Raw genomic sequence first — 18691 nt, forward strand, 5'->3', positions numbered from 1 at the left:
CCAGGCGTCCATACTGATCTAAATAAATGGGAAAGAAGGAACGACTGTTCCTTACAGAAACATTTCAAATAATACATACATGGACACATCCCTGTCCCGGATTTAGAGCTTCAGTCTCCTCTCCTGGAGTGTGGGCTGGACTTGGTGACTCGCTTTTAAAGAGAAGAGCCTGGAAAGGAAATAGTTACAGTAACCAGAGTGTGAAGCCAGCACCTTCACTGAACGATGAAATTAGCATCAACTAGTGAGATCTCACGTGGCTGTCACCCCCCACCCCCGATGGGACGTGATGGGAAGGGCGCCTAACCTCTGTGAGGTCTTTCCCCAAACCACAACCCAGTATAGTCATAAGAAAACATCAGACCGCCCCAGATTGGGGAACATTCTACAGGACACCTGACCAGTCCTGTTCAAAAGTGGCAAGGCCCTGAAAACCAAGGAAGGACTGAGGAACTGTCACAGATTCGAGACTAAGGACATAGAATGACTGAATATGAAGTGGGGTCCTGGGTTAATTCCTGGAACACAAAAAGGGCCTGAAGTGGGGAAACGGGGGTTCTGAACAAGCCTGTAGCTTAGTTAGTAATAGTCTTGTACAATGTTGATTTCTCCCCTTGGGCAAATACACCAGGGTATGGAAGATATTAACAGAAGGGAAAGCTGTGAGACAGCTGTATGGGAATTTTCTGTACCATCTTTCTATCTATTATTTCTCAATAATAGAAAGTTTAGGAAAAATTAAAGCAAAGCAAAAGTGTCACGCAAGCAGGAATGATTTAACCTCATTTTCCGGATGAGAAAAGGACCCAGAGAGGTGAAGTGACTTGTCTGAAGTTGCACAGCTTGCAAAAGATGGAGCCAGGACTGGAACTCGGGTGGGCCTCCCTGCACCCGAATGGTTGGTGTGAGGGCAGGATCCTCCCTCTGGCCAGTCTTTTGGAGCTGGGCAGTCAAGTTGGAGTCCACTGTGGCCTTCCAGGCCGTTGTTTGGTAGGGGGATGACCTTGGGGATCGCCCTACTCTGGCCAGCCCTGCACGGCTCTCCCTCCCTCCAGCTCCTTGAAACTGTGGATGCCTTCTCGAGTCCTGGGTCTCCACATCTCTGGGGAAGGGGACAGAGCAGCCAGGGGGCAGGCTGTTTGTGCTGCAGGCTCAGGTGTCCCGAGAGCTGGATTCATTCTTCCATTTGGTAGCTGGGTGACCTTGGGCAAGTCACTTTACCTCTCAGCCTGTTTCTTGATCTCAGGATGAAAGGACATCACGCCTGTCAAGTGTGGGGTACGTGCATAGATGACTCCTTATCATCACTCTCCTGGCGCCCACAGATCATGAGTATCTGTAACCCCAGGACCTGTGAGACTTTGCGCCTTGATCCCCACAGAAAGGATTTCGGGGGACATGAGAAGAGGAAAGGGGCTTGTTCTACCTGTTAACTAATTTATGAACCTGCTCTAAAAAATTCAAATGAGGCTTCCTGTCCCCTTCCTGCCACCAACTAACAGCTCAGACCCCTTCGTCTCAGCTCTCCACAGCCTCTCCCGTGAGAAGTGTATTTAACAATCAGGTGTGTATCCTTCTAGAATTAACAAATATGTGTAGAGTCAGGCTTTGATACACCTATGTCATTGTTTTAAGCACAGGTGGGAGCATGCTTTGCATCCATACCGTCTTCCCAGCTTCACACCAGCACATAACCAGTCACCACATTCTTCTTTCCAACTGTGCATTTTTCCATTCTCCGGGTGACCCACGGCTTATGTAACCAGCCCGCTGGGGGTGGACATTTCTGATCCCAGTTTATTGCTATAGCAGACATCCTTGTCCATATATTTTTACATCCTTAAATGGTTATTTGTGTAAGGTAACTTTCCTAGAAGAGGAATGACTGGGTCAAAGGGCACGTGTGCTGTAAAATTTAGAAGGCGCTGACAAATGGCCCTCCGGAGATGTGGTCTGTTTTGCGGTCCTAGCCACAGCGTGCATGGCAGCAAATCCCTTCATACAAGAGGAAAGGCGTGAGGCCCGGGAAGCCAGCCCTTAGCTACCATTTAGTGAACAAATATTTATTAACCAGGTCCTGGGGCCAGACTCCGTGCCAAGTCCTGGGACCACGTAGAATGGGCTTTGGTTTTCATCCTGGAGGAGCGAGGGCTGCGTGGGGCAGCAGACACAGAAACACCATTTCGTGACGTGAGGATAAGTGCTATTAATAACTGAAGGAACCGGCCAGGGCCCTTGGAGACCCACGAGTCGGGTTTGAATTTTGCCTCCTCCTCTTAAGCATTAAGAATTTTGACCTTGGACAAAATTTGTTGACTTCCTGGAATGTTGGATCTCAGGTCCAGGGCCCCCTTTATTGGCTGCACCAGGTTGCCCACTCGCAAGCATTCTCCTGGGGTCACATTCCTACTGTCTAGTGCCTGAGTCAGTCTCAGAAGTCTGGAGGCAGAGTCGTAGCATCTTGCCCAAACATGGATTGAAAAATCCTCATTGAGCCCTCAGTATCAGAGGCCTTTCTGGCTGGCATACTTTCTACCTGCCTTCCCATTTTTCATTCATTCGTTCAGCAGGTACTTACTTTGTCCCTTCTCAGAGCCAGGCACTGTGCTAGACCCTGAGGCTGCCATGGTGCTGAGACACCATCTCTGTCCTCCCAGTCTGGGGACGGGGGTGGGAGGAGCAGACTGCACGTGTGATCAGGGCTGTTGGGCATTTGGGCTTTAGCTGAGCAGACTCGGTGCTCCTCGTGTCCACCTGCCAGGTTGACCAGCGCTTGTCCAAGCCTTGAACAAAGCACACAGGTTTCAGAAAAAGGTCAGCCCTGTCTCTCCATCTCCGATCTGGACAGAGTGAGAACCTGGGGGCCCGGTTGCAGGCTCGGGCCAAGGAAGGCAGCTAGAAGACTTGGATTGGCTTAAGTCAGCATTGACCTTCAAAATGCTTCCTTATTTTGTGCTTGTTCATCACTGCAGCATCTGATGGTTACTAGGGCTGAGGGTGGGTGGGAGGGGTGAAAAGGGTTCTGATACGTGGGTCCCATGTGATGTGATGCTGTTCAGAAACACTGCAGGATTAAGGAGGGGAGTGTTTGGCCCGCTCCCTGGGGTTATTTTCCAGGACACATTGTAACTGCAGTTTGCAGGTGAGAAGGAGGAGGGTGTGAACCAGGAAACTTTGATTGATAGCTGATCCCCTGCAGTAGATTTGCTCAGCAGCTGGAGAAGACATTTGAAATTCATCTCTATGCCATAAAAAACAAACAAACAAACTTGGCCACTCCGTATAAATGGATGTGACACCTGCTTAGACATAGATTGCTGAGTGAGCAAAGCATGGCTGAAAAGATGTGTATGTTACGCAGCTGTTTGTTTAGAGTGAAGAAAAAAGGATTTATACACTTATGCTCATATGCTCATGGAGGGACACAAGACTGTAAGGATGGCCCCTCTGGGCAGGGGACAGTCAGGAGCAAGGAAAAGACTCACACAGTAATGCCTCTGCAGCTTGGGTTTTTTATCATATGCCTGTATCACCTCTCCTAAGAAACAAAAACGTAAAACCCTTTAATGCTGCCCTATACAGCTTTTTCAAAGTTTGGAAGAATTGGGGAGTAACTCTAATATCCCCCATATCTTGGTGTGTGTGGTTTTCGCAGCTTGGTGGGGACTCTGGGGATGTCACTGTCCCGCCCTTCACTTGGAGCCTGAACTCTTCGGGTTCCTTCCCTTAGGGCACTGGCTCTCGAAGCACAGGCTCCAGTCCTGTCCTCCTCGCCAGAATGCATCTTTGTTCAGTTCAGATAGATGGCTAGATAATAATAGTAATAGTAATATATACAATGATAATAACAGTGGCGATGACAACAATGATGATGATAACTGATGTCAGCGTCAATGACAGTGGCTCAACCAGTCCAGGTGCAGGCTGTCAGGAATGTAGCAGAATCAGCAAGTGGGACTGGGAACTTTTTTCTCGTTGAAGGAAATGAAGGATCTGCACATTTGTCACATCACCTTCCCCCCAACACCAAACCCCCCGAGGTCTCTGATGAAAGTCCTAATAATGAGTTAATGCTTGAGCCATTATTACCTGCCAGGCACTATTTCCAGCCTAGCCCTGTGGTGTGGACATTTTCAGAGCAGCCCCATAAGGTCTATACTGCTGTTGCCATTTTACAGGTGGGGAAACTGAGGCAGGGAGAGGTTAAGTACCGTATTTCCCCATGTAGAAGACGCTCCCATGTAGAAGACACACTTTAATTTGGGGGCCCAAAATTTGAAAAAAAATGTATTACATAAAGTTATTGAACTCAAGTTTTATTCATCATAAAATTCATAGAACTCCTCATCACTGTCAAAACTCCCAACCATTAGCTTGTCCTCACCTGTGTCTGATGACGCATCACTGTCTTCATAGATTGCCTCGTCCTCAATTCCATCTATGGCATTTGAAATCTACAACCACTGTATATGACACACCCAGTTTTTAGACCCCAGATTTTTTGGAAAAGGGTGTGTCTTATACATGGGGACATGCGGTCCCTGACCCAGGGGCACACCCTGCGAGTGCTTGCCCACTGGGTGGCCCTGCGATAAGCCCAGCTGAGTAAGGCCTGCTCAGCCCACATTCTGCACTCTGGGGGCTGGCGCCTGCCTTACCTTTTCCTGCCTCCTGGGTGCCCGGCCCCATGGACTTTTTGCCTTCTGGGATATCGGTCTAGTGAGAGAAGCAGCCACAGATAACCATTAAAATGTGGAGTGTTTGAGCAGAGTCTGGGAACACAGAGGAAAGAGTGTCCAGCTCCAGGGACATTTGAGCTGGGCCTCAGCCTGGGAGGTTGTGTAGGAGTTCACCACGCAGAGCGGATGACCATGGAAGAAGAGAGAAGGTGGGGAAGGTCATTCCAGGCAAAGGAACCACAGGAGCAAAGGAACAGAAGTGAGACGCATATTTAGGCTCGGTGTGGCTGGGTGCTTGGATGTTGGGGGAGTGTCAGGAGATGGGGCTGGGGATGGAGTTGAGGGCCAGATCCCAGGGTATTTAGTTAGGTCCTGCCCCAAAGAGTGACTCCAGGGCCACAAACTCCAACATCGTCAGAGGCCAGGCAGGCAATGTGAATACGAGTGCACTGGGCCGACCCTGGAGGTCTTCCACTCTACGTTTCAGCCTTCATTCTCCCATGAAGAATGGCCCCTTCCCTGGAAGCACAGTGCTCAGCATCGTTTTCCTACTTCTGATGGGGACCTGGGCACAATGTTGATCGTACCACAGGAGGTAGTGATACACCACAGCAGACACTCTGCCTAGGAACCAGGGAGGCAGGAGGGAGTGGTGGGGCCTGTGGTAAACTGGTGAACTCAGGCCCCAGGTGGGAACAGGGGCTTGGAGTGGTCTGGAGCTGCCGGAAAGCTGGACTTGGATCTTCAGCTGGTTCAATGTCAACTCCAAATTTTAAAATATGTGTCCCTTGAGCCAAACAGAACACTTTTGGGGGCCACCACTTTGTGGCCTCTATTTTTGACTGATGTCTGCTTTAAAGGGCTCTTGTGGGAGAAGGCTCTGCCTGTGGGCGGGGGGGGGTCGGTCCACAGGGAGGGTCAGATCAGCACCAAAGGCCAGTGCCCTCCGCCCTTAACGTGCATGTCTGTTGTCCCTTCCAGTTTCTGTCTGCTGCTGCCTCTTCATCCTCTTCCTCTTCCTTTCGGAGCTCACCGGATTCATAACGACAGAAGTGTAAGTTACATCCCCACCCCTGTGGGACATTCCGAGCTTTCCCAGATGAGAAGAGGGAGGGGGCTTTAAAATGGAGAGAAACCTCAGAACCTTCCGGCTGCCATTGCCAAGTCTGGCATCGGCACTCCTGTTTCTTAAAAAGGGTTTCAAAGTGAGAGCAAAAGCGAATGTGATTTGTTAAAGCTGAAGAGAGAGTTTGGCTTCTGTTTTGTGTGTGTGTGTGTGTGTGTGTGTGTGTGTGTGTGTGTAGGGCGGGTTCTGAGTCCTCCGATGAACAGAAATCATTGGCTCTCTTTGCTGTCCGTTTGTTTGGCCAGGGGGCTTTTTTCCCTCTGAGTCATCACAGGGTCATTTTGTGTTAAAGCTGGAAGAGTTCAGAGAAACCCTGCAGCTTCCTATCCAAGGGGGCGAGGGTGCTGACATCAGAGCCCGGCCCCTCAGCTAAGCCCCCAGCCCTGTTCCCAGGCCCACACTTGGTGAGGAATTGGTGCGGGCTTCCTGGCAGCGACTGACGCATTGTGAATCCATTCTGATTCCTAGTAAATGCTCTGGGCTGTGTGTAACACAGATGCCATTGGAATTATTCAGTCACGGCCTCATCCGACGCCCCTCTGAGAGGGACTTAGACCCAGGAGCGTCCTGCCTTGGCCATGGGCTTGAGGCTTCCAGGCCTCTTTGTTTCCATGTTTACAACCCAGAAAGTCATCACGGGGCTGGGCCCTGGCCACTCACTCCCCTGTTCAACACTGGAATTTTCTTTTTCACTCAGTGGAATTTCTTGATTTCCTTTGCCTCTATCTTAACCACAAGACATAGGAAACTGAAAGCATAGCTGCTGCTTAGAACCAGGAGGGCCTTGGTGCTGTATAAGCATTACCACCTTTAACCCGTAAACAGCCCTGGGAGGCAGTCATCCCCTCTTTATAGATGAGGATACTGAGGTTCAGAGAGGTCGGGGGGCTTGCCCACAGCCATGCAGTTAGCAGGTGGCTCCCAAGACCTGCTATGTCTCCTCCCTTGTTTCTGGATGCAGCTTCTTACTCTCCGCTAGCTGGGGAGGGTTTGCCTTCCCTGTTCCTCTGAACCTAACCCTGAAGGCAGGAGACCTCATGGAACGGTAGAAAGAGCACTGGCCGAGGCATTAGGAGACCAGGGCCACGTCTCTGCTCAATGACCACGTTGCTCTGTGATGCTGGAGGAGTTGCCAGACCTCTCTGGGTCTCAATATTGCTGGCCAAACAAGGGACAGTGGGTCAGAGTCACAGCTCCCTTCCAGGTCGGGGGAGGCTTATCTGCTTCCTAAGATATGACCCCTGACCTTGCAGGGGTCAGAGAAAGGACTTTGTGTCCTGCCCCCACCCCACCCCACCCCACCCCCCACACACAGCCAGCCCCTAATGGGAGATCACCTGTCTGAGCCAAGTATACTCTTTCACAGTTGGGCCATTGACGTCTAGGGGTCACCCCATCGTGAGTTGGAGGTGGAAGCAGGGAGATCAGCAAGAGATTGAGACCTGCTGGCATTATGAAGGACCTACTGTGCACCAGGCACCTGCTGGTCTCTCCAGGATGCACCCCATTTCCTGAGAGGATTACTGTGCATGCCCCTCATGTTCTGAGCAAGATGAGAGGGATACCTATGTGACAGCAACAAGGAGGGAGGGAGCCCCCGACCATGCTCCAGGCACCAGGTGGGAGGCTTTACCTGTTTCAGGCAGGGGCACTAGCAAGTGCAAAGGCCCTGAGGCAGGAATTACCTGGTGTGTGTGAAGAGCAGATAGAAAGCTTGGTGTGGGTGGAGTAAAGGGACCAAGCAGGGAAGGCAGAACACAGAGCAGGTGGAGCTGAGCCAGGCCAGGCCCTGCACACTGCTGTCTGTTAATGGCTGTCATCCTCGGTCCTGAGCCCCTAGAAGTCAGGGGCCAGGTCTGCCTTATTCACAGCTATGTGGTTCCAAGCTCAAAGGAGCTGAAAATGCCAGCAGTGGACACAGACCGTCAACAAGCAAACCACACTAGAATATATCAATGAGTGATAAGGGCTCTGAAGGGAAAAACAAAGTAGGGTAGCAGATAGAGAAGGTATGTGGCATTTTGTGAGGCTTAAACAAGATTACAGGCATAGCTCAGAGATATTACCGGTCCAGACCTCCACAATAAAATGAGTCCTAATCTTTTTGCTGGTGGTGGGGTCTTGCCTTCCATTTGTAAAAACACAGCGCCCGTGAAGTGCAGTAAAGCGAGGCGTAATAAAGCGAGGTACGCCTGAAAGGTACTTACGGTAGCGCTTGATATACTTGAATATCAGTAAGTCCATATCTCTTTGTGCATTTACTAATATCATATTTATTCCCCATCTAACACTTAAAAAGGTGGTAAAGCTGCTTAGCACCTGGCACATAATAAGTGCTCCTTGAATTTTCATTTTCTTGTCCCCTCCCTTGATTTAAGAACTGGCCTCCCTCACCTCCTGTTGACATTGGAGGGGTAGCTTAGTAAGCCCTTTGGCAGCTCAGCCTGTAGTGAGGCAGGGGGCCCCAGGCAAGTAAGTTTTGACGTCAGAGCTTGCACCTGGAGCAGGTGGGGCCCCACCTGCTGGGTGAAGGGCTGCTCTAGCAAGCCTGGACAGCGCCTTCTGTTTATCCAGGGCGGGGCTCACTCCTGTCCCAAGAGCATACTGTTCCCACAGCCCTGCCCCCTTCCCCTCTCCAGAACTTCCTTTTCCTGGGGCGTCCTGAGCACGCTGGTCCCACCGTGTCCCTGGAGAGGAAGAAAGATGAAGGTGAGGGGAGGAATCAAAACATGAGAGGCCATCCATTGAGTGTCCGCCTTGTGTGCAGCCCTCCACTAACAAGCATGTCTCCATTTGCAGTATGTGTGGCTGGAGAGAGGGAGTGAAGTGGGGACGAGAAGAGAGACCTGTCTGGGCCAGAGGCTCCATCTGTGATGATGCAGTGACCCTAGTGCCTCCTTTCTCTCTGCCGCCACATAACCATGGTACAGAAATTGCCCAAAGGGAGCTTACAGGGATTAAGGACGGAGGACACTTCAGAAAAACTCAGAGGGAAAAAGGATAACTCCTTTGGGGTCTTTCCTCTATTCAGAAGCTTGTCTGACCCCTGGAAAGCCCTGCCAATTTGAGAAAAGCTGAAGGTCACAATTCTTTTTCTTTTCCGGGAGACTGGCCCTCCATGGCAGTTGTGTGACCACAGTGGGTCGGCCCCCACCTCCCAGGAGATTGTAACCCAAGGAAATGAGGTCACTGCTGGTTGGATCAACATCGCTCCAACCCTGGCCTGTGGTTATCAGTGACATAAGACGCTATTCTAGCCCGGCCCGGTGGGAGAGAGGCCTGTTTGTTTGGGTGGTTGGACTCCAACCTGGGTCCAGGACAGGCCATTAATTATCGTTGGGAAAGTGACCCCACAGGGTGCTCTGAGGCCTGCGTTTCCAGGGGAGCAGCACGCTCCACCCCTGCCCCCACCGCCCATCGGAGAACGTGGCCACCGAACATAGCAGCCTTTGACTGTCCGGGCTCTGGCTGCTCTTAATTATTAACCTGATGAGGATTTATAATAAGAAACCGTGGTGCCTGGGGCTCTCCATTGACCATCGATAGTATAAACAACTCATTGTAATTTCCAGTTCTGATTTATCGGAGGCGAGCGAATGCCAGCCACCCAGGTTAGCACTTTATGATGATCAGCTCCTTTAGTCGTCACAAAACCCCTTGCGGTAGGTAGTACTACTGTCAGCTTTAGCCCCACTTTACAGCTGGGGAAACGGAGGCACCAGGAGGCTAAAACCACAATGAGGTTAATACAAGTCGTGTAACCAGAGTCAGACCCAGGGCTGTCTCATGCTAGAGCGTCACCCTGGCCTGTCACCCCACCCTTTCCTGCCCAGAGCACTTTGGAGCCCCGGGCCTGGGAGCCACGCACGGCTTTGTGGTCAGAATAGTTGACGAGACGACTTAGGTGCACTGTCCCTGGGCGAGGTGGCTGAGCAGGCAGAACTCGAGAGGCCATTGCCCACCCAGTGGGGATGTGGAGCTTACCTTGACCTGTGTCCTCACACGTTCCCCGAAGGCCCGGAGTGGGGAGGCCAGTAGCTTCACCAGGAGGAGGGGCTGAACGTCGCCCTCGGAGCCCAGGTCACCCACTCTGAGGCCTGGGTTGTGAGCCAGGGCCAGGTGGGGCGCCACAGTTGTCACATGAAGGAGCAACGGGAGGCCTGAAGGCTTCTGAGCACAGTTGCAGGATCAGGTGCGTGCCTCAGAACGCTCACCTCTTGTGAAGATGGGTTTGGGGCGGGGTGACCCTGGAGGCCAGGGCAGAGGGGCTGAGGGTTCCTAGGGCAATGGCTGTAGAGAACGAGTGGGGACAGGACTAGATGTCTGTGAAGAGCTGATTTTTGGACATTTTTACCTGGTAGGTAATAACGCACTTACACCTGGAGTGGTCAGGATGGAAAATGCAAGGTCCCGGAGAGCTGGCTTACATAACCTTTTAGTCCTCACCTAATATGTCCTTCCCCTCGCTCTCCCACCCCTGGTTTCTTGCTTCGGGCCTCACTGCTGTGTAAGTTTCCATTAAATCCAGTATTAAGCATGGAGGTCAGCGACCCTGGGCAGGAATCTGAACTATTCAAGTGCTCTTCTGAAAGCAAATAAAATTGTTTTCCATCGATGTCATCGGATTCACGCCTCAGCCGAGAATTTCAAGGCCCTCCATCACGGTCCACCTACGCTGCCCCCACTCAGCCCTCCCCGGCCGCTCTCTCCCTCTCTCCCTACATGGCCACGGCTTACCCACCCCCACACAATCCGCCCGACTCCCTGACACTGGCTGGCGTCCCCTACCTGGAATGTGCCCCCCACTCCCCCACCAGCGCAGTTCATTACTTCCTCCGTCAATTCTCTCAGGGAGCCGTCGTCTGCTAGGGGCGTCAGATGCTGCCATCCGTGGGGTGTGGCAGGTGGAGGTGACGGAGGCTTGTGGGGCACAAAGGGCGTGGACCCCTGAGCACCTCCATGCCCTGTGGGTACTTGGGCGTGGTGGGGTGGGGGGTGGGCATCTGAAGATTATCAGAAAGATGGTGACACCTGTATCACAGGTCTACTTGGGGGTGACTTGCCCTCAGTTTTTCATTGATCCCTGTCCCATGCCATGTAATGCGACAGAAAAAGCATGGCTCTGGGCTCTGGTGGCGCCAGGTTCAGACCCCGCCTCTGCCTCTTCCTGCCGTGTGACCTTCGCCAGTCTTCGTCCGTCTTCTCTGAGCCTGGTTTCATCCTTGTGAAAAGAGAAAAGTAACTCCCGTTACACACTGGCTTGTTCTGTGTATTAAATGAGATACTTTCACATGTAGATATGAAAACCCCCAGCACAGTGCCTGGGGGCCTCTCCTTTGATTAGTCATAAGCGAGGCCAATGTTTATGCAGGCCTTAGAATGTACCAGGGCCGTGCTAGGCACCTTACACACACTTACGTGTTTAATCCTCACCACAATGCTATCAGACGGACACTTATCAACTCGGTAAACGCTGATATTAATAATAACAATAAAAGTAGTGGGCATTTATGGAGCACGTACTATTTACTAAAATTGTACCCTGTCTATGAGTGCCCCTGTTTTACACCTGGGGAAACAGATGCTGATGGAGGCGAAGCCCCTTGGCCAAGGTCAATCAACCAGTAGGTGGCGGAGCCAGGATTTGAACCCTGTGAGCCTGGAGCTTCTCTGTGACACCGTGTTCTCTTTACCGAGAAGGGCCTGTGCTAGGCCCTCAAGAGACAAGTGAGTGACGTACACACCCCTGCCCAGGCAGCCTGACACTTTATCGCCAGTCCTCACACAGCGACTGGTCCTCACACAGTGACAGGTAGGGACAACTGGTTCATAGGTGACAACGGTGGTACAGTCATAGGTGACAACGGTGGCACAGTCTCTCTTCTTTACTTTTCTCCCTCCCCTCCTTTTATTCTTTTCTTTTTTTTGGTGAGGTGCATATAACTTACACACAGCACAGTACACAAAAAGGTGAGACTTGAATGTTTGCCTGTGTTTACACCCATGTCACCCTCACCCCATCAAGACAACACATCGCCACCAGCTGGAAGGTTCCCTTTTGCCCCCTTCCATTAACCAGCCCCCTTCCCGCCCCCCCCCAATATTCTGACTTCTATTACTATAGATTAATTTTCCCTATCTTTAAACTTCATGGAAAGCTTTTCCAGTTTTACAGCTGAGGAAACCGAGCCTCAGAGAGGAGAAGCAACTTGTCCCAGGTCCCCAGCTTCCTGGCAGAGCCAGGAGGTGAGCTCACATCTGTCTGCACTGCCCTCTGGGTCTTCTCCTTGCTCTTGCTAGCGACAGAGGGAATCAGGCCCATGAGCGTCCCCAAACCGCAGTGAATCCATAAAACATTTATTTTAGCAACAGATGGGCTTATTTCTCTGGCCATTGTTCACCTTTTAAAATCAGTTCAGCCCCAGGCAATAAGATTAGCTAGCCTTGGCAGTCACCTACGGGTGGCAGCTGTGAGTGAGGTTGCGGCTCTGGCTGGGGTGGCAGGAAGCCAGCAGCCCTGGACCATTGGCCTCGGACACAGAAGGTGGCCATATTGACCTCATCGGGCGGGCGGCACAGGTGATTGAACTGTGTTTATCCCACAGCCCAGGGCCCTTCAGGAAGGCGCCTGGGAACAGCCAGTTCAAGCCTTACATAACCAGACTGGCCCCGAGCTCTGCAGGTCAGGGCTGTGTCCACCCCTCCCAGCACTTCAGCCCCTTTGTCTGGGCAGCACCCGGGAGCTTGGCCTCCTGGGGCCTCAAGGGTGAGCTCACCTTGGCGCCACACCTAGGATTCACCTCGCTCTGTGCTGAGGTCACCTCCACAGGATTGCCAGGGGATGACATCATCCCACAATTCCTCAGTGATGTGCAGAAGCCACTCCCCCCCAGGTGGGAGAGGTGAGTAGCTTCAAGGAAGAGTCTCACTGGGCCAGGAAGGGAAGCTAGGGGCTCTCCCTCGGTGAGCATTCTGTTAATCACCCAGCAGTTTCATTACTCAACAACCGTCCTGAGTTGCAGCTTAAGCCTGGGGTGGAAGTTGGGTGCGGAAGGCTAGGGAGGCGCGTTTGGCTGTGGAGAAGTCAGTCCTGAAGCGTAACCTCCCATGATCCTGTTCGCGCGTCTCTCACTGGCTCATTTGTTCTTCCTGTTCTTTGATGTGGGCCAACGCTATGAACCTGCCAAGCACAGGCCCTTGTCTTCCCTCCCCACACCCTGTGGCCTCAGAGGGCCAGGGCCCCCCTCGTTTTCCCTCTTGACCCTGGACGCTGAGGACAAAAGCGAGGGAGGCAGAGTCCCAGGGCTTGGGCAGAAGGCAGACTTGGGTTGGAGTTGCAGCTTCGCCATTTCCTGCTGTGTGATCTTGGGGGTGGGGCACACCCTCTCTGAGCCTCAGTTTCCTTAGAATGGAGATCAGAACATTTCACAGGGGCAGATGGGATACCGTGAACGCACACAGGCCCGATGGGGCCTTTCCTGGCTGGAGGCCCAGCAATCAGAGGCCCAGTCCTGCCTGTCAAGCCTCATCTCCAGGAACATCCTTGTGACCCTCACAAGGAAACAAGCGCCAGGTGTGTTTCTGAGCCCACCATTTTCTTGTTAACTGAGCACCAGCTGTATCGCACTAGAGGGGCACAGACAGGATCTTAGTAACAGCAAAATGCCCTTGCCCTGGCCTGACTCATTCTTGCTCAAAGAGGTAGCCACTGACTCTTGTAGAATCTGAACATTTAGAGCCGCAGTCCTTTATTTTGTTGACGTGCTGTGCACAGGACCCAGGGAGCCGCCTCAAGCGCTGCCCATAGTTGCCCACCGAGCCGGCCTTTAGATTCAGCTCCCTCCCTCCGTGGGGAGTGATCTGGGAACCCGGCTTCAGGCGCTGTCCTCCAGCGTCCACTCAGCCGCTCTTCACGGATGCCTCCAAGGCACCTCGAGCTCAGCACCGAACTCAGTACCTTTCCCTCCCCACCAGTCCCATTCCTCTTCCAGGGGCTCCCAGCCCAGCGCGTAATTCCATTCTGCCTGCCTGCCCCCCTCGACCCACCCTCACGCCCCGTCCATCAGCCAGTCCTGCCTGCTTTGGCACATCCTGCCCTCCTCTCCGTCCCCACCGCACCCAGGCCAGGCTGCCGTCTCTCAGCGGCACCACTGCAGCAGCCTCTGTCTGGTCTCCGGTGCACAGTGGCCCCTCCTGTCGGTCTTCCTTGCAGCAACCAGAGTGAGCCTTACGTGCAAGCCTGACCATGACGCTGTGCTAGGATGGGGTGTGAAGGCCTCTCCTTGGCCTCGGAGCCCTTCTGACCTGGCCCCCGACTGCACCCCCCCCCCACTTTCCTTTGCTCCACATTGCAGCCACGGTGACCTTCATTCAGTTCCCGAACGAGCCGTGCCCTCCCCACTTCCCCGCCTTGGCCACACTGTCCCGAGAGTCCCCCTCCGTCTTGGCCAGGACAGCCTCCTCACCCTCCAGACCTCAACTCCCATCTCCTCAGAGAAGCCTCCCTGTCCACCCCTCTCATGCCACCCAAGCTTCCCGTCAAAGTAGGAATCGTAGTTGGTAGAAGGTATTGATGTAGGAGGAGATGATGTCTGCAAGCCCGGTGAGGGCAGAGACCACATCTGTCTGGTTCTTCTCTCTGTCTAGTGCCTGAGAGGTTAGGTGCTCAAAAAGTATTTGTTGAATAAATGTGTGTTGCTAACAGACCCCAGTGTGATGCCATTGTCCCCAATAGTAAGGTGTCATGGATGTCCATGGAGTCACCTCCCCCAAACTATGCCTCCCCCCAAAGATGTCCACGTCCCTATCCCTAAAACCTGGGAATATGTTACCGTATTTCCCCATGTATAAAACGCTCCCATGTATAAGACGCACCTTAATTTGGGGGCCTGAAATTTGGGAAAAAAACCGTATTACATAAAGTTATTGAACTCAAGTTTTATTCATCATAAAATTCATACAACTCATCACTGTCAAAACTCCCAACCATTAGCTTGTCCTCACCTGTGTCGGATGACGCATCACTGTCTTCATATATTGCCTCATCCTCAGTTCCATCTATGGCATTTGAAATCTACAACCACTGTATACGACGCACCCAGTTTTTAAACCCCAAATTTTTCGAAAAGTGCGTCTTATACATAGGGAAATACGGTTCCTTATGTAGTAAAAGGAACTTTACAGATGTGATTATGTCAAGGGTCTTGAGATGGGGAGGTGGTCCTGGGTTTTCCAGGCCTGCAGGATGAAATCGTGAGTTCTTGTAAGAGGGAGTTAGGAGATCAGAGAGGAGAGAAGGTGCCATGTGGCTGGCTTTGAAGATGGTGGAAGGGGCTGTGAGCTGAGGTGGCCTCCAGAAGCGGGAAAAGGCAAGAAAGCAGGCTCTCCCCTGCAGTCTGCAGGAGGAGTGCAGCCCTACAGACCCTTCCCAGCCGCTTGCCCTCCAGAAGTACATAATGCACGTGTGTCGTTTCAAGCCATTAACTTGGTGACAATTTGTTACAGCAGCCACAGAAAACTAATACATTATTAGTCTGGTTGTTCTCAAACTTGATGACTTCCCAGGGCTTTGTGAGAGCTGGGACTTGAAGTTGGAAATCCAGGGGGGTCCCCAACTTCCCAGTGGGGTGGGAGGGGTGCGCAAGAGATGAGGGAGCAAGGTGCCAGGTGCCTGCAGGTGCCAGGCTCTGATCCCTAGTAAGGCCCACCATTCTCATTGAAGTGTTCAGACCGCCCCATTCACGGGGCGGGGGTGGTATCCCCATATAACAAGTGGTCTCCCAGAGGTGCCGTTATCTGCCCAAGTTCACACAGAAAGTGGCAGAGCCGGGATTGGAACTTGAATCTGACTCCGGAGCTGTGCTCTTACCACCACCCCAACCCCTCCCTCTATGTGGACGTTTGGACAGCGCCATGGAGATGGGAGCCCCGCTCCTCTGTGCCTGAGCAGGCCCAGGCTCCCCCGAGAGGGGAGTCCGGGTTATTGGAGCACTAGTCACCAAGCGAAGCATCCCTACAGCGGGGGCGGGGGCGCCTGTCTCAACCAAGGCTGTGCCTGTCTCCCTCAGCGTGAACGAACTCTACGTCGATGACCCGGACAAGGACAGCGGGGGCAAAATTGACGTCAGCCTGAACATCAGTTTACCCAATTTGCACTGCGAATGTGAGTATTCCCAACAGCCCTCTGCTCCATCAAGACACCGCTGTTAGGCAAAGCTGTGCTTGCAGAAATGGCGAGATAACCAGGGCCAGTTAAGCAAACAGGGCAAGCTGCAAACAACAGGTAGCATCAGATTCTCCCACTCTTTTTTTAGGGGGATGAATGTAATCTAATGTGCATACACTTGGTGGTTTTCTGGAATAAAAAACACAAGGAACTGCTAATGGGGATTACCTCTGGAGAGTAGCCATGTTGGGATGGGGGCAGCGTGTCTCTTAGGTCAGGTTTCCAAGAAGTAGAGTCTGAGGTTTTCCACAAGGGATTTATTGAGGGAGGGCTCTTGGGAGGAACCTGTAAGGGTGAGAGGAAGGCAAGAGGACAAGCAGAGATGTGTGGCGTGTGAATGACACCAGTTTGCCCCACCCAGTAGCAAGGGACCGGGCTGTTATCCATACCCTTGATATCCTTGGCTAATGGCTGCAGGGTGGTGTGTGGGTGATCGATGGGGGTCGCATAACCTCCCGAGCATCTCGAGGCAAGGACGCCTCCAACCAGCCAAGAGCAGTCACCCAGGGAGGGAGGCGGCTCTGAGCTGTTAGCAGCGGTCGGAAAACTTCCTTTTTTACTTGGCACTTTGTTTGTTTGCTTCATTTGTTTCAGTCAAGAGAATGAATTACTTGTATAAAACAAAACTCACTGGAAGTGAAGTGTGGAGTCAGATTCTGGCTCCTTTGCTCACTAAAGCTGTGTGGCCCTGGGTAAGGTAACCTCTCCGAGCCTCAGTTTCCTCATCTGTAAAATGGGCTCAGTGCTATCTTCTGCGTGAGCTTGTTGGGAGGATCTGATAAGCTGATTCCTAGACTTGTTAGCAAGTGGATTGGGTGTCCCCTCCCAGACTGGGGTTCTAGCTGTCCCCCTGCTCCAGTCTGGCATGTAACCCTAAGCAGGCCTTTCTCCTCCTCCCACCCCATCCCCCTTTCCTATTGAAGAGCAGAACACTGGGTGGGTCTGCAGGCAGAGATAGGAAGAGAGTCAGTCCTGTTATTGCTTTTGGTGAGAATTACATCACAATTTTAAATTGACAGTGGGCCAGGAGCCCGGGAACCTATTGGAATAGGTCGGTTTTATTTTTATGTTTTTCTTTCTCTTAGAAAAATAATTCATCTGGCAGCTCCTCGTTCAGGAGTTGGTCATGTCTCTGGAACAAGGAAATTCTTAGGCCAGAGAACTGGGACCAGCGGGGCAGGGGAGGGAAGGGATGTGGTTCTAGCCTCCATCCCAGCTCCAGGCAGCGGCCCAAGAGGGGCGGGGCCACCTCCAGCTGGGGCTGCACTGGACCACCAGGCCCTGCCGCTCCCCAGGGCCACCACCCGAACCCAGGCAGCTCCCACTAGAGCCCCACACCCCACTTTCCTTTGAAGAACTTCAAGTTTTTGTTATAGGAAAAAAAAAACACCAAAATAAAAAACGCACGATCATCATTGTCCCCTGGGAAAACCCAGAGCAGCAGAGAGAGAAGAAATCACCCATCATTCACCGCCCCCCACAGCATCATCGGTGGACACTCGAGGCCATTCCGTGCTGTTGGCTTTCCTTTCTGTACATTTCTAAACCCAACTGAGATCACACAGCGTGTGTGATCTCATATCCTGCTTTTAAAAATAATGCTTTTTGTGTTATACAACGAACACAATGATACCTTTTTTTTTAAAGATACATGTTCAAAATACAGAAATAGATAAAGAAAAAAGTAAAAGAAATACATGTTCCTCGTTGTGCCATCCACCCCAGAGGAAGCCGCTGCTAGCAGTGGGGACCCCTTCCCCCGTGTGTGTGTGTGTGTGTGTGTCTGCAAACATATATCATATTTGGGCTTTTCTTTTTACATAATTGGGACCCAACTATATGGGACCTTTCTGGGGTTTATTGGGGTTTTTTTCCCCCCAGCTAATATCTGGGAACTGTTCTTATATTACTCATAAGATTAGTAAAACAATAACCACAGCTGGCATTTATTCAGCTCAGAGTCCAGGCTAGGCCCTGGCCTGAATACTTTTGGCTGTGTTTGTGCATTAAGATGAGAGGCGTTCTAGCAGAGTTGCTAAAGGGTGTGGGTTCTGGATCAAGATTCCATGGGTTCTAATCCAAGCGCCATCATTCCTTAGCTGTGAGATCTCGGGCAAATTACTCAACCTCCCTGTGCCTCAGTGTCCCCTCCCCTCCCCATATAAGATGGATCTGATAATATTGGGTTGGTCGGAAAAGTCCTGACTCATTTTTGCAACGAAAAACATAGAAAAAATACGTCATGACTTTCCCGACAACTCAATAGTACCTTCCCCACAGGGGTGTTCAGGTGGTGTGTTCTTACATAAAAGGCACTTAGAAGAGTGTCTAGCACATAGTAAGTGCTGTTTTAATTTTTGAAATCCTCACAAGCCTAGGGGAGAGGAGGAAGCTGAGGCACAGAAGAAAGGTGAGGTAACTGGGTCGAGGTGTGCCCCAAACCCCACTCTCTGAAGCCACTGCCCTGCCCTAGGCTGCCTCTCCCCACGTGTGGCTTGAGCTCATCCGTATACCTGCTGCCCAGCATTCCAGAGGGGGCTGTTCCACTGACAAGTCCCCTGTTGACAGGCAGTTGGGCTGCGTCCAGTTGTCACGATTTCAAATAAGGTTGCCCGGAGCAGCCTTGTACACACGTCTGGACATGTGTGTGTCTGGAGAATA

The 18691-nt window shown here is 52.0% G+C and overlaps 1 protein-coding gene across 5 annotated transcripts in view; it reads left to right on the forward strand.

Annotated features, from left to right (window-relative positions):
* Positions 1 to 18691, forward strand: part of ERGIC1 (endoplasmic reticulum-golgi intermediate compartment 1) — a 125380-nt gene that overhangs the window by 78738 nt on the left and 27951 nt on the right. For all 5 annotated transcript variants that reach the window (XM_019635949.1, XM_019635947.1, XM_019635950.1 and 2 more), the window contains 2 exons: positions 5661 to 5733; positions 15873 to 15967. In XM_019635949.1, coding sequence (XP_019491494.1) covers positions 5661 to 5733; positions 15873 to 15967 — 168 coding nt within the window. The remainder of the gene's footprint in view (positions 1 to 5660; positions 5734 to 15872; positions 15968 to 18691) is intronic.

This window comes from Hipposideros armiger, unplaced genomic scaffold (genome assembly GCF_001890085.2).
Source record: "Hipposideros armiger isolate ML-2016 unplaced genomic scaffold, ASM189008v1 scaffold_25, whole genome shotgun sequence".
NCBI lineage: Eukaryota > Metazoa > Chordata > Mammalia > Chiroptera > Hipposideridae > Hipposideros > Hipposideros armiger.